The 11,596-nt window shown below is 52.7% G+C and overlaps 3 protein-coding genes across 3 annotated transcripts; 1 reads left to right on the top strand and 2 right to left on the bottom strand.

The window, feature by feature from the left end:
- Window positions 1-43: 43 nt before the first annotated feature.
- MAA_02449 (uncharacterized protein) lies at window positions 44-2,155 on the top strand (the record flags this gene model as incomplete). Its single annotated transcript, XM_007820447.1, has 1 exon — window positions 44-2,155. The coding sequence occupies one exon, from the start codon at window positions 44-46 to the stop codon at window positions 2,153-2,155; it is 2,112 nt and encodes a 703-aa protein (XP_007818638.1).
- A 645-nt stretch (window positions 2,156-2,800) lies between these two features.
- Window positions 2,801-4,853, bottom strand: MAA_10677 (uncharacterized protein; the record flags this gene model as incomplete). Its single annotated transcript, XM_011412395.1, has 2 exons — window positions 2,801-4,177; window positions 4,245-4,853. The coding sequence occupies 2 exons, from the start codon at window positions 4,851-4,853 to the stop codon at window positions 2,801-2,803; spliced, it is 1,986 nt and encodes a 661-aa protein (XP_011410697.1).
- Window positions 4,854-8,509: 3,656 nt separating this feature from the next.
- On the bottom strand, window positions 8,510-11,293 carry MAA_02448 (uncharacterized protein; the record flags this gene model as incomplete). Its single annotated transcript, XM_007820446.1, has 2 exons — window positions 8,510-11,050; window positions 11,114-11,293. 2 exons carry the CDS (start codon window positions 11,291-11,293, stop codon window positions 8,510-8,512), a joined length of 2,721 nt encoding a protein of 906 aa, XP_007818637.1.
- Between the last annotated feature and the right edge of the window lie 303 nt (window positions 11,294-11,596).

Raw genomic sequence — 11,596 nt, forward strand, 5'->3', positions numbered from 1 at the left:
TGGTTGCTTGGTGCGGATTGCTGCCGCGGTGCACATCGAGACAATGGCCCTGAGGAGGCCTCTCTGGACGAAGGCGAGCTGGAATCGGCCACCCGCCGTCAGCCCATCTCGGACAGAGAGTCCGGCGAGATGTGCCCATGGCAAGCTCCTCAGCCAAGCAAACCCACGACAACGACAACGACACCTGGCCTCTCATGCGCCCACGGTGGCCGCAGCAGCTCCTCTCCGGCATCACTTCGCCGATTTCCTCCCTCCTCGCGGACGCACGGAGCTTGACCTTGTGCTGGATGCAGTGCAAACTCGGGACCCCGAGCTGTTGTACAAGGCATTCCTCCAATGGACCGATCTCCTTAGCAACCCGAGCTCGCCCTTCAACGACGGTGCCGTCAGACAGGCGCAGGAGCTCCCAGGCCCTTCATTCTCCGAGATATTACGCAGCATTGACCCTCTGCTGGCAACAAGGAAACATGATGTTACACATGGCCTCAACCTGACCCCAGGCCAAACTCAGTTCACCGATGTTGGCAAGTTGGTCGACCAGTTTGGAGTCCGCAATCACCATCGCCAAGTGCTGCGCGGTATGCAGATACTCATGGAAGTCCGTGCCGGTTCCCGCTATGGCTTGGCGGCGGCCGACTTTGACGTCCTTCTACGATGTGCCGGTGCTGCCGTCGACTACCAGGCGGCCAAGAGATTCTGGGCCATCATGCCGTCCCAGGGCCTGCAGGATGTCCGCACCTGCAAGACCTGGACAGAATTCATCAAGTCCCGTTTCGTGGTCGAGCCTGCGTACTATCAATGGGACCGCTCGCGCGTGGCCGTCATGGCCCGAGACATGTACAGCAACCGGTCACCGCTGCCCATGGCAACATTGAAGCGCCTGGACAGCGTCAGACACTGCATCAACGCCTTCAAGAGGAGGCCCTGGAACCGAAGGCCAGATGAGCTGGACGAGGACATGCGACGCCTTGTCCGACGACGGATTGATTTCCGCGGCTATAAGAACCACTGGATTCGGGGCTTGTTCTATGGCCATGAGATGGACGAGGAGCTTCTTTGCGCCTCCCTCGTGGCCTTTGCCCGATCCAGTTCCCTACACTCAATCAAGACGCTGATTTTCAAAAACTACTACGGCATCATGATCCACCAAGATGCCGAGTCCAATCCCGAAAACCCCCAAATCTCAGGCGGAGTCGACCTTCCTCCACGCTCCCCCATCAAGCCCACTGGCAATCTCCTCAACGCCATCGTAGAGGCCTTCGGGTCCATGTCCCACATCCCCCTGGGCATGAAGCTCCTCGACTTTGTCTCGCGACGATATGACGTCCCCATTCCCCGCGAGACGTGGTCCAACCTTCTCAACTGGACCTACCTCTGCGCCTCGAAACCCTTCAAGCCCACGAGAAAGCTCCTCGAGCACTCCCAATACGCAGTCACATCAGGCGCCGACGTCCGAGAAGTCTGGAACGTCATGACCTCGCCGCCGTACAATGTGAATCCGTCGTTCGACGACTACGACATCTACATCAAGACGCTCCTCTCGCAGCGCTCATTCGGCCGCGTCCTCGCCATTGTAAGAAACGACATCCTCCCATTCTACGAAGCCGTCGTCGACGACTACGAGCTCGCCGTCCAGGATGAGATTTTGCAAAACGACCTCGGGCCCTCCCCAGAGGCCACTCACCGTCGCCACCAGGCAGAAGTGTACAAGGACTACGTGCGCCACCGCATATCGAGCTGGTTCGACAAGCTCCTCAAGACCGCCTCCGCAAACAAGGGGCACCGCGACGGAGTCGTCATGAAGACCATGATACCAAATCTGCTCGCCGAGTTCGCCGACTTCTTCCCCCACCAGGTCCGGTACCGTACCGCCCAGGGCGCCGTGCAAATCACCCGTCCCGACGCCGTGCGCCGCTTCGAGTGGGTCCGATGCTGGCGGTCGACCTTGCCGCAGAAAAAGGCTGGCTTCCACGTTCGCGACCTGGACGGCTCTGATGAGCCCGACTTTGCGTATCCCGAGGCACCTGTCCTCAATGTACGCGGGTGGCACCGCAGACCGCGGAGGAGAATCGCCCAGCTAGGAAGGGCGCCTAGGCAGGAGGACGCGGAATCAAGAACGTGGTGGCATCGGCTAGAGGAGGAGCTTATTATGTAAAATATCGTGTGGGCATGCCGTGCATTTTGGTAGCATTTACAGTGTTGAGGCATAAGCATATAATTGTGTATCAAGTAGGCGCATTACACAACATGGCACATGCAACCACGCATGTGGCGCCCTAGGGTTTTGCCTGTTTGAACATCACGCAATTTCATATATTTCTTGTACCGTGACAATTTCGTTTCCTGTAGTGATACAAAAGCAAATTCATAACCGTTCAAATATGTATGATATGCGCTGTCCTCGGCTGCTATGCCTCATTGCCGTTTGGGGTATATCCAAACAAGTAACCAGAATTTAACAAACATCCTAGGGCAGCTTGAAGTTCATTTCAACGTGATTCATGCATGGTACATGTCTTCATTATTTTCCAGTGTTTCCCAGCCACACATCGGCTAATCCCTCCCCATTGGAAAACAGCATATAACAGTGGAAATGCGCCTCTTTTCGTACACGGTTCTGTTATTCCCTCAAAGATCATGTCCACATTAAATAAAAAGCCAAATAAAGGAGAATTCAAAATGCCAGAGATGACCATCACATAAATCGTACATGCGCCGAGTAGAGCAAGCAGCTTTGGAGGTGCACGCTAGTTTCTGATCAGGTGATATCGTGATTCGGAATACGTGGTTTTAGCCATGGCTAGAATCCAACTGCTGCTTCCGTTAAGACGCCGAGGAGACTTGCGGCGGCACCACCGATGCTCACAACACCAATGGTTTCGCCCCATGTTTTCCTCCTCATGTGTCTCTCATCTCTGCGATCCCTCCGACGGCCATGTTCGCTGCGATTTGGGTGTCTGTGACGGTTGTCATCTCCGCGTGGCCTCTCCTCTCGTTTTCCGCTATCCCGATGGTCGCGGTTTCTCCGCGACTCGTTTTCTCGCCTTCTATTGTAGCCATCGTCATATGACTTCGAACTCTTAATGTCTACCTCATGGGGCTCTGGATCGAACCGTACGTGGTTTTCGTTCTTGTTCTTTAAAATAGGCTTCGGCATCACTGTGCTCGAAGGGGATGTCTTGTCCTTACTGGGTGGACTGACAATGTATGGATAAGTTTTTTTCCCTCTTGTTGACGTCGCATCTTCATGATCTGTTGCATCGCTTTCATCCCATAAAACACTTTCATCGTCATTATATTCGAGGCTGCTCTTTGACTCGGCTCTGTCGCGTTGGGTATACCGGTTTTGGCGTTGCGCTGTTGGATATCTTCCTGATCGAGCAGCACGACAGTCTGCACTCTGTCTGGCATAATCCTGTATTTGTTCTCGGGATAGTCTCCCGAGTACTGCCACATATTCTGGTCGCGCCTCGTACCGGACACCGGCACGCTGCAGTACCTCTGGGCTAACCAACGACCTGCGGATCTTTGTCCAGGATGCGTCCATAGGGATCTCTTTGCCGTACCTATCAGGTGCCAAGCGAGATACGATTCCTGGGCTTGATGAGAAGGTACCTGGTTGCGCTCCAGAGGCAGCTGGATATCCTGGCTGCGGATAGCCCATATTAGGAGGTCCGCCCACAGAATTAGGGAGATTGGATTGTCCGTTGGTTATATGCGGAGGAGGCCAGCTTCCCGACATCTCAGGAATTGTCAAGCCCGGGTAACTCGTCACACCAGGGGCCCCCAGATGTGAGCTAGATGGTTTCAAATGCATAACAGCCATGCCTGCACTGATGCTGTCCATATTGATCAAGTCCTTGGTGGAAATAAGAGCAAGGGAGCCCTCCACGGCGCCCGACCCATAATCGGAGGAGAATGAATGATTCTCGTTATCAAATCCTCCAGCCACGGGAGCGTGATCAGGCATGCGCCGCTCCTTCTTGATGCTAGGAAAACACTTCTCGTTTTCTACATAAGATGAGTACAGCTCTTTTGGGGACAAAGGCTCCTTGGGTGGAAGCGGTGGTGGTCTCTTTGTGGCTTCGTGCTCAAGCAAACCTCGTACTGATGGGGGAGAACCGCCATTAGCCGGTGACATAGCTTGAAGCCCACGAATATATGCGCGAAGCACATCCTGTACAGAGCAACAGATCAGCAACAGCGTAAGATGATATCATGTAGCTGGGCAACGGGGGACTGACCTTGTGTTTGTGCAGAATGTGGGGGGAGAATCCTTCCATCTCAAGTTCAGACTTGAATTCTTGCCACATGCTATCCTCGTCATTGATGATGCCGCTATTTGTATTCCAACGACGAAACAATCGTGCAGCGATATTGTCGACCTTGTCTTTAATATTTTCCAAGTTGGACTCGCTTCCTTGGGGAACAACCTCGGGTGCATTACTCGCAGGATTATTTAACTGCACCGTGTCCAGAAACATATCGACGCTCGTTGTCTCGTTGGCAAGGCGAGACCGCACCGCGGCTATTCGATCTACCAGTCCATCTGTTTCTCGGCCACCAGCACCATCAAACTTCTCTAGAGTGGTTTTAAGCTGCTTCAGGGCAAAATCACAGTCCTCCACGATAGGTCTTAGCTGACGGGCATAGACAGAAGCATCTGCGCTTCTTAGCAATGAGTCAGGGTCAGCAGCTTCTACTCGTAGATGTCGTAAAGCAAGGTGTAGTTGCCGGACGGCAGCGGCAACTTCGGTAAAAAGTGGTGACGGATATTTTTCGACTCGAACAAAGAGTGTCCTGGCGAAGGCATCGACGGCGTCGATGTGCTCAAGCTCGGTGCCGCTGCTCATTGCTGGGTGTCTGGAGGATGAGTTCGTGTAAGTCGTCGCTGTCGCTAATGCTCCCCCAGCGTTGATGCAGCTCGATCAACCTCTGGGGTCGAAATGAGAAGTGAAAATTGGCTCGTAAGATCCAAAGGGCTGGAATGCTGCCGCTGTTTTCGAGATCTGTCTCTCTGTAAATGACAATACAGCACGTCCTCGGCCAGGTATGCGTAAGAACTAATACGTGATGAGTCCTCGTGATGGCCGTGTGGGTACGTCAAAGTGGTTTGTCATGGAACAGGCTCTTGCGCGACTCGTTAGTTGAAGTATCGGCCGACGGCTCACGTATAAGTGGCAAGTCTGAGAGTTTGTTCGCCAGGCATAGATCCGAAATTTCCAACGACGAGTGAAAATATTTTTTCCCACTCCTGGTGAACAGATGTGGCAACTAAGAACAGAAATAGGCCGTAGGCCGTGCCGATGGAAGGTGGCCTCGTTGGAAAGCCCATGCTTCTGCCCTGTCGCCAACTTTTGAACTGTCACGTCAGGTATCTAATGGCATGTCAGCGGGCGTGATGAATGATGCAAGACAATGGCTGCCACCCACACCACCTTCATCCACTCCTTGGCTGCCCTCCCCTCCAGTTTCCCCATGCTCCTGCGGCGTTCCCTCATGACAAGCGCAGTGTCCCTGTCCCCCATGTGTGCGTCACAGCGGCCATGGCTCAACACATGCACACTGCTCACACAGAGGGCAACGTACAATCAGTGTTGACCTCAATGTACCAACATAGGCATGATCTCCAGAGACGGCCGCCTCCCCGCGTGACCCCTGTACTGTACGGGACTGTTCCAGGGCTGAAAGGTACAAGAGGGCCTGACGGCCAGTCGTTCTTGATCGTCGAAGGCCAGCCAAGAAAGGGACGCTGGCTGAACACCCTCAATACCCTCCTTGTCAACTAAGCCTGGCCTGATGACGTCCAGATTCCAGATGGAACCTTCCTAGGTGGCAGTATGTGAGAAATTGTACCGCAAATACTACCGAACACAGGGCTGACCAACCAGCGCAAAATCTGCACGTGCCACTGCTGCTGTACTCCGTCTGGATGTCTAGGTCTTGTGGTCCTCAAGATGCTCCCTCCCGCTGGCGGGAGAATTATTGCGCTGCCAAACTGCGTTTTGCTTTTCTCTGTACGGCCCCGTAGCCCAGCACTAGGTGACTGGCTGGTTTCGGTCTCAGCAGCCCAGACCCAATCCGAGGCTTGCGATTTGGCGTGTGTTCATGGCTCATCAAGCTGGGGTCTGTTGGCTGGTGGTTTCTGGGCCGAATTGCCACCACGTGAGATGATCGGTAGATGGAGCTGGAGCCGAAGCTGCATCCATGTCTCGTTCGACCAGGAGCGCGTTGGCGGGCTCCTCCGGCTTCAGGCTAGAACAGCCTGCGTACTAGCATTGTAGGTGCCTAGTACGTACCAGTTGACCTGATAGTTGCCGTCATGCCCGCCTGCCTCACATGGCAGCCCTCCCCACTTCCCGCCCAGACATTTAGTGGCGGAAGGACCGGCCGGCCACCCGTCCCAGAGCAAGTTGCAGCATTCGCCATCATGCATGAATGTTGTTCTCGACTCAGGAGTTCGCCAGAGACATTTCTTCATCAAATCATGAAACGTTCGGTTTCTCGTGTCTGACTTCGCCATCGCCCTCGTACCTGGAAGCTGGTGTGCCTGGGTCCCGAGGGCATGCATGTCGTCAAAGGGATGCCCGACGCCTAGTGCGTTGGGGCTGTGCCTGTGTTCATCGTGTTTACAATATCGGGCTCGGCCGCCGTCCACGAATCCGCCACTTCCACCACCATCCAAGAATTCGCTGTGGGGGAGTCGTATCAAGTACGACAAGTTTCACCAGGGTCCTGGTTGCCTGCCTGCACGTCACTGTGAGGCTCTTGGCTCTTCCTCTTGGCTTGTCTTGGCTCCGAGGGACGCCCAACGCCACCACCATCAAGGATGGGTATGATTCGTTTTCCAGTCCTTTGGTCTGGGACCCTCTGAACCTCTCGATACAGTCTTAGCAACGGAATATTGAAGTTAAGAGTGAGTCACTGCCGTCGGTAGCACACAGGCACGTCAACATCGCCCCCATGGCTGTTTTATTCCACGAGGCCTGATGTACGAACTACCGAGCATAACATCTGCAAGCACCATGATATCTGTCTCAACTATTCACCTCCGCAGAGCCGCAAAATATACCTCATACTCCTTTGTTCTCTCGTTCTCCACAGTTCAATTCATACCATTTGCCTGCATGTGGTTGGATCGACTCTTTAGGCAGCAAGGGACTAGGAGCAATCATACGCGACGCCCAGTTCTTCGCTATTAAGCCACGTTGGGGCCAAAGGCCCAAAGCGACTACGAACTGGAGTGCCACACCCCAAGGCTCCCAGCAAGTCAGATTCGGTAGCTTGACTTCGGGTTTCAAGTCAGCTATCTCTCCAACGGCGTGACGGAACACGCCTTCATGTGCACTATGAAAACAGCAGCTTCCAGAATCTCCCTCTATCCCCCTAGTTACTTGCTGCGCCTCTCTGCAACCGACGAACCACGAGATCGGGTGCCATAGCCGGCTCAGTCTAACCGTGGGATATCGCACCCAGGGCACGCCGAAAGCTACCGGCTGAGAATGTGCCAAACAAATCTCTTGGGGTGTTCGAAGGTGCCGATTTCGTACCGGGCCCACTTTGTCTGAGATACCTCGTAGATAATGTACAAGTATATTTTTATATATTTTAAAGATAAACGGTACTTATGTCTCTATATGATCTCCTAGTATATTAATGTATCTTTCTATATACATGGAGATAAACGGTACGATAGAAATTTTGACGTCCCCGTGCCCAAGTGGCTGTCATTTACACAGGCAGCACCAGGCCAGGTCCATGTTGAAACAACTTGAAGCACATGGCATCCGACTCCCCTGGACAAGCTTTCCGAACGCCATCCCCGTCATCATTGCTTGATTAGCGCGTAGATCAGCCTCCCATTTTGTCACATCTGTGACTATCCGTTCGCCTCACTGCAACGAGCTAGGCCGAGATCATTACGTCGTCTTGCCTGTCAAATGTAAATCGACTAGTACTCACAAGAGTGCATGGACAAAGTGCGAATCGTAAGCGATGCTTATCATGGGATCCAAGCTAGTTCGAGGATCCCCAATAACGCCCACATCAGGACTGAAGTTGCTGTACAAGCAAATGATTTCCCTGTATCAGGATTGTAGGCGCGTTTCAGGGAATACTCGCATTCGCTATCTATTCGCGGTATCAGAGTCATGCAAATGTAGCCAGTGTTTGTTTGTACAAAATCAAAACCATGTGAGCCACCCTGAACGCCTTCTGGGGCATATTCTGCCCATCGTCTATGCAACGTCTATGCAACCAACATTCCCGTTCCATCTTCACAGCCTAGCATTTGCTCTCCATGTCACCAGGGCGGCATTAACCAACTGCGCCCTGGAAACACTCCGCATGTATGCCCGAAATCCATGCCTTGGCTCTGATAGGCCTTGATGCAATATTCTCAGCCGCACTGGATGCGTTACAAACATTGATGCCTTCCTGATATAGCTAGAGGACGAGATGCGGTTGTGTGCATCCACACTTGGACCGGACGAGACAGCTTCGATGCGGCTCAAATAGCCAGCTTCTCGAGTGAATAGGCCTCCACTTTTTGACTTATCATATGTCCCGTTTCTCGTGAGGTGCGATTAACAACCTCACCACCGGAAACCACCTTTTCTCTGGTAGGGAGCAATTTCATCTTCAGCCCAAGTGGCAGAAGTCGAGACTCTTTGCCCTCCAAGTGCAAAGAAATGGGTTTGTTTGGGGTCCAAACCTGACGTGCCGCCCAGTTCTTCTCTGCTGTAAGCCCATACCGTACAGCCTCACCCACAATGCCGTTGAGGAGAACAGCTTCCTCCAAGCCTTCCAGGGCTGCAGCAACCTCCAGTTTTAGGGCGGTCAAAAAGTCACCGGTCTCAGTCTTGTCCGCCCAGGTCATTGCATCGTTAAACAGCCATCCTCCAGCACCGACTGCATCCAGGCACCGTCCGAGTAGGTCTGCAATGAGGGTAATGACGCCATCCGGGGGAGGATCGTTGCCTTCAGAGTCAAGGCTAGTGGGATCAATGTACAAGGTTGTCCAGGCTCCGCGAACCAATTCCACTCTAAGTATGTAGATGAAAGCTAGCACCTCTTCGGTTCGGATTGTATCACGGAGAGCTTTGACCGTCGCAATGGCTGGAATGCGCCACAGCTTTGTGAATGCTAGAGTCAAGCCGCGGGAGCGGCTGCTTGACTCGTCTCCTAAGTAATGCTCGGTGACAGCAATTTCTCTTTCGAGATCATCCAGGTCCACTTCCTGCGTATCGCCCTCTTCGTGAGCTTCATTTGCCAACAGCTTAAGCTTATTCAGCTTGTTCGTATCTGGGAGTAAATCCATGCTCAGCATAAGGCTTCTGATTGCAAGCAACAGCTCTACTTCCCCCAACTTTGTGGCTTGCAGGTAGTTCAGCAAAAGTGTCATAGACGGATCAGCATCAGTGAGGCTGTGGATTAAGTCTCTGGCCACGGCCTTGATCCCCGAAGCTTCCAGAGGAAGCACGTCGCGGAAGGCTGAAATCAAATTGGAGATTGTCAAGTGACCTGCAACAACCAGGTAAGTTGTGACATTGCTGTCTGGGAGAGCCAAGCGTAGTTCAGGCTTCGGTTCGTCAGATGAGGTCGTCTCCACTGAGAAGACTTGGCTTATCGCATATATCACCCATCGTCGGTCAACAGGGGGGTATGATCCAGTCTCTGTTTGCCAGTCCCATTCGGGTAGCTCTTGAGCCTCCATGGTTGCCTCCCCATTCGCCAAGGCAGGATCATTCTGGTTTTTCAAGCCGAATTTTTGCCGTAGTAGGTCTTCCCATTTTCCTAAGGCGTTGTTGGCCAGCATTTCGTTGGCTGCTAGGACTTCCTTGTGGTATGCGACCAGGTACTCTTCAGTCATGCTTCCAGGGATTAGACGGGAAAATTCCGCAGACACTGACTCGCCCTTTGAGGGCTTTGTTTGCACCTCGAATGGTGCCCCTCTACCAATCGAATCAATCAATAGGCCTTCCTTGCGTCGCTTCCCATGATAATGAGGAGGCTCCACGTGGATGGAAACTAGCACATTGTCGATCAAAGCAATGGCGAGATCCTGGCTGCGAAAGTAGGTAATTAATTGGCAATTTCGTGCCTGTTGGTCTTCGGCTGGGAGTTCAGATAGATCCAAATCAGCCCTTCCGTGCACAGAGCTGTATTGGTGGTTGTATAAGACCATCGAATCCGTGGATGTGGTGAGAAGGAATGGTCTTGAGAGACGTATAAATGACTGTGTGCCAGTCATTTGGATCACAGACTTCTTTTTCGGAACCGCACTGGTAATATCGTAAACACTGAGCACATCGTTTGCGAGTTCTGTGAGAAAGCCTGAGTGAATGTCCACCTCGTAAACCGGTGATTCTTCTCGGGAGGAGTTGGCTGGAAGGGGACTGATGTCCAGAGGAATCAAATTCTGTACGCCAGGTGCAGCAGCAGCTCCGCCTGGCAAAGCAGCCAGGACCAAAAGATGGCGGGTTGACTTTCCCTCGGAAGCGCTTTTGACGACGACGAAGATGAGCGAGGGGTCAACGTCTAGGGCCCGAGGCAATGCGCTGAAAATTTCCAGCCTGCTTTTGAAAACTCCCTCTCTAAAGTCGGTCACACTTCCAGATGAGACATACTCCACTTGTAGGCTTTCAATGGCTCCCGCAATAACATCTTGGATGGCTGGCTTGAATGGGGAAGACCATTGCAGGGTGAGGTCTTCGCCTGTCAGATAAATAACTTGCCCATCTTCGCAGATAGCTACGACATCTCCTACTGTGTTTCCCGATAATGAGGATGTAGTAGAAGAGGAGCCAGTAATGTGAATCGGGGATGCTCGCAGAGTCTGAGAAGTTGTTGATGTTGTAGTCTTGCCATCTGGATGTACGACATCTCTGAACAGTGTAATTTTGTATGACTTGGCATCTCTTGTAGCAATATATGTATACCGATACACATCGTCGCTGCCTGACCGCCGTAGTCTAATAGAGTACGGAGCGCAGGTGAAGGATTCTTGAGGTGGGATGGGATACGATGTGATGAGTCGCGACGCGGGAACCTGTCCTTCTTATTAGCCAGATTGTTGTTGTAAAAGGCTTCCATGGAATAATAAAATACGCACATCGTATATACTGGCTGTTTCACCATCAACTCCAACGGCTAGCTCCATACGCTTCTTCTTTTTTTGGCCAGTCCGTAAACCATAGACCTCGCGAGCAACAATACGACCACCAGTGTGGTCAAGAGGGCGGGGCAAAGTGGCCAGCACATATGGTCGATGAATCTTGTGTTCAAACGCCATCGCAAACGTCCGCCTCTGCTGTGCAGCAGAGCTTTATTTCATCAATTGGGGGAAATAATCGGCGGCGGCGGCGTCTTCAACGACCTGGTGCTGCGATTTGTATAATTGGCAAACCGAGCCAGAAAAAAAAATACTGGCAGCGGCCCGATACAAAAATCCGGAAGTGGGGCTGGTACTCCATCGAACAAGGAAAGTGCGAGTGGTGGGGTCAGGATATGCAGTCCCAATGTGTGGCCGACTTCTGCTGAGGCACGTACCCTTTAAGTGGCCATGGGCGCGTCTCCTCCAGAACGCGTCTGGTAG

The sequence above is a fragment of the Metarhizium robertsii genome, assembly GCF_000187425.2.
Source record: "Metarhizium robertsii ARSEF 23 chromosome Unknown MAA_Scf_1, whole genome shotgun sequence".
Classification (NCBI taxonomy): domain Eukaryota; kingdom Fungi; phylum Ascomycota; class Sordariomycetes; order Hypocreales; family Clavicipitaceae; genus Metarhizium; species Metarhizium robertsii.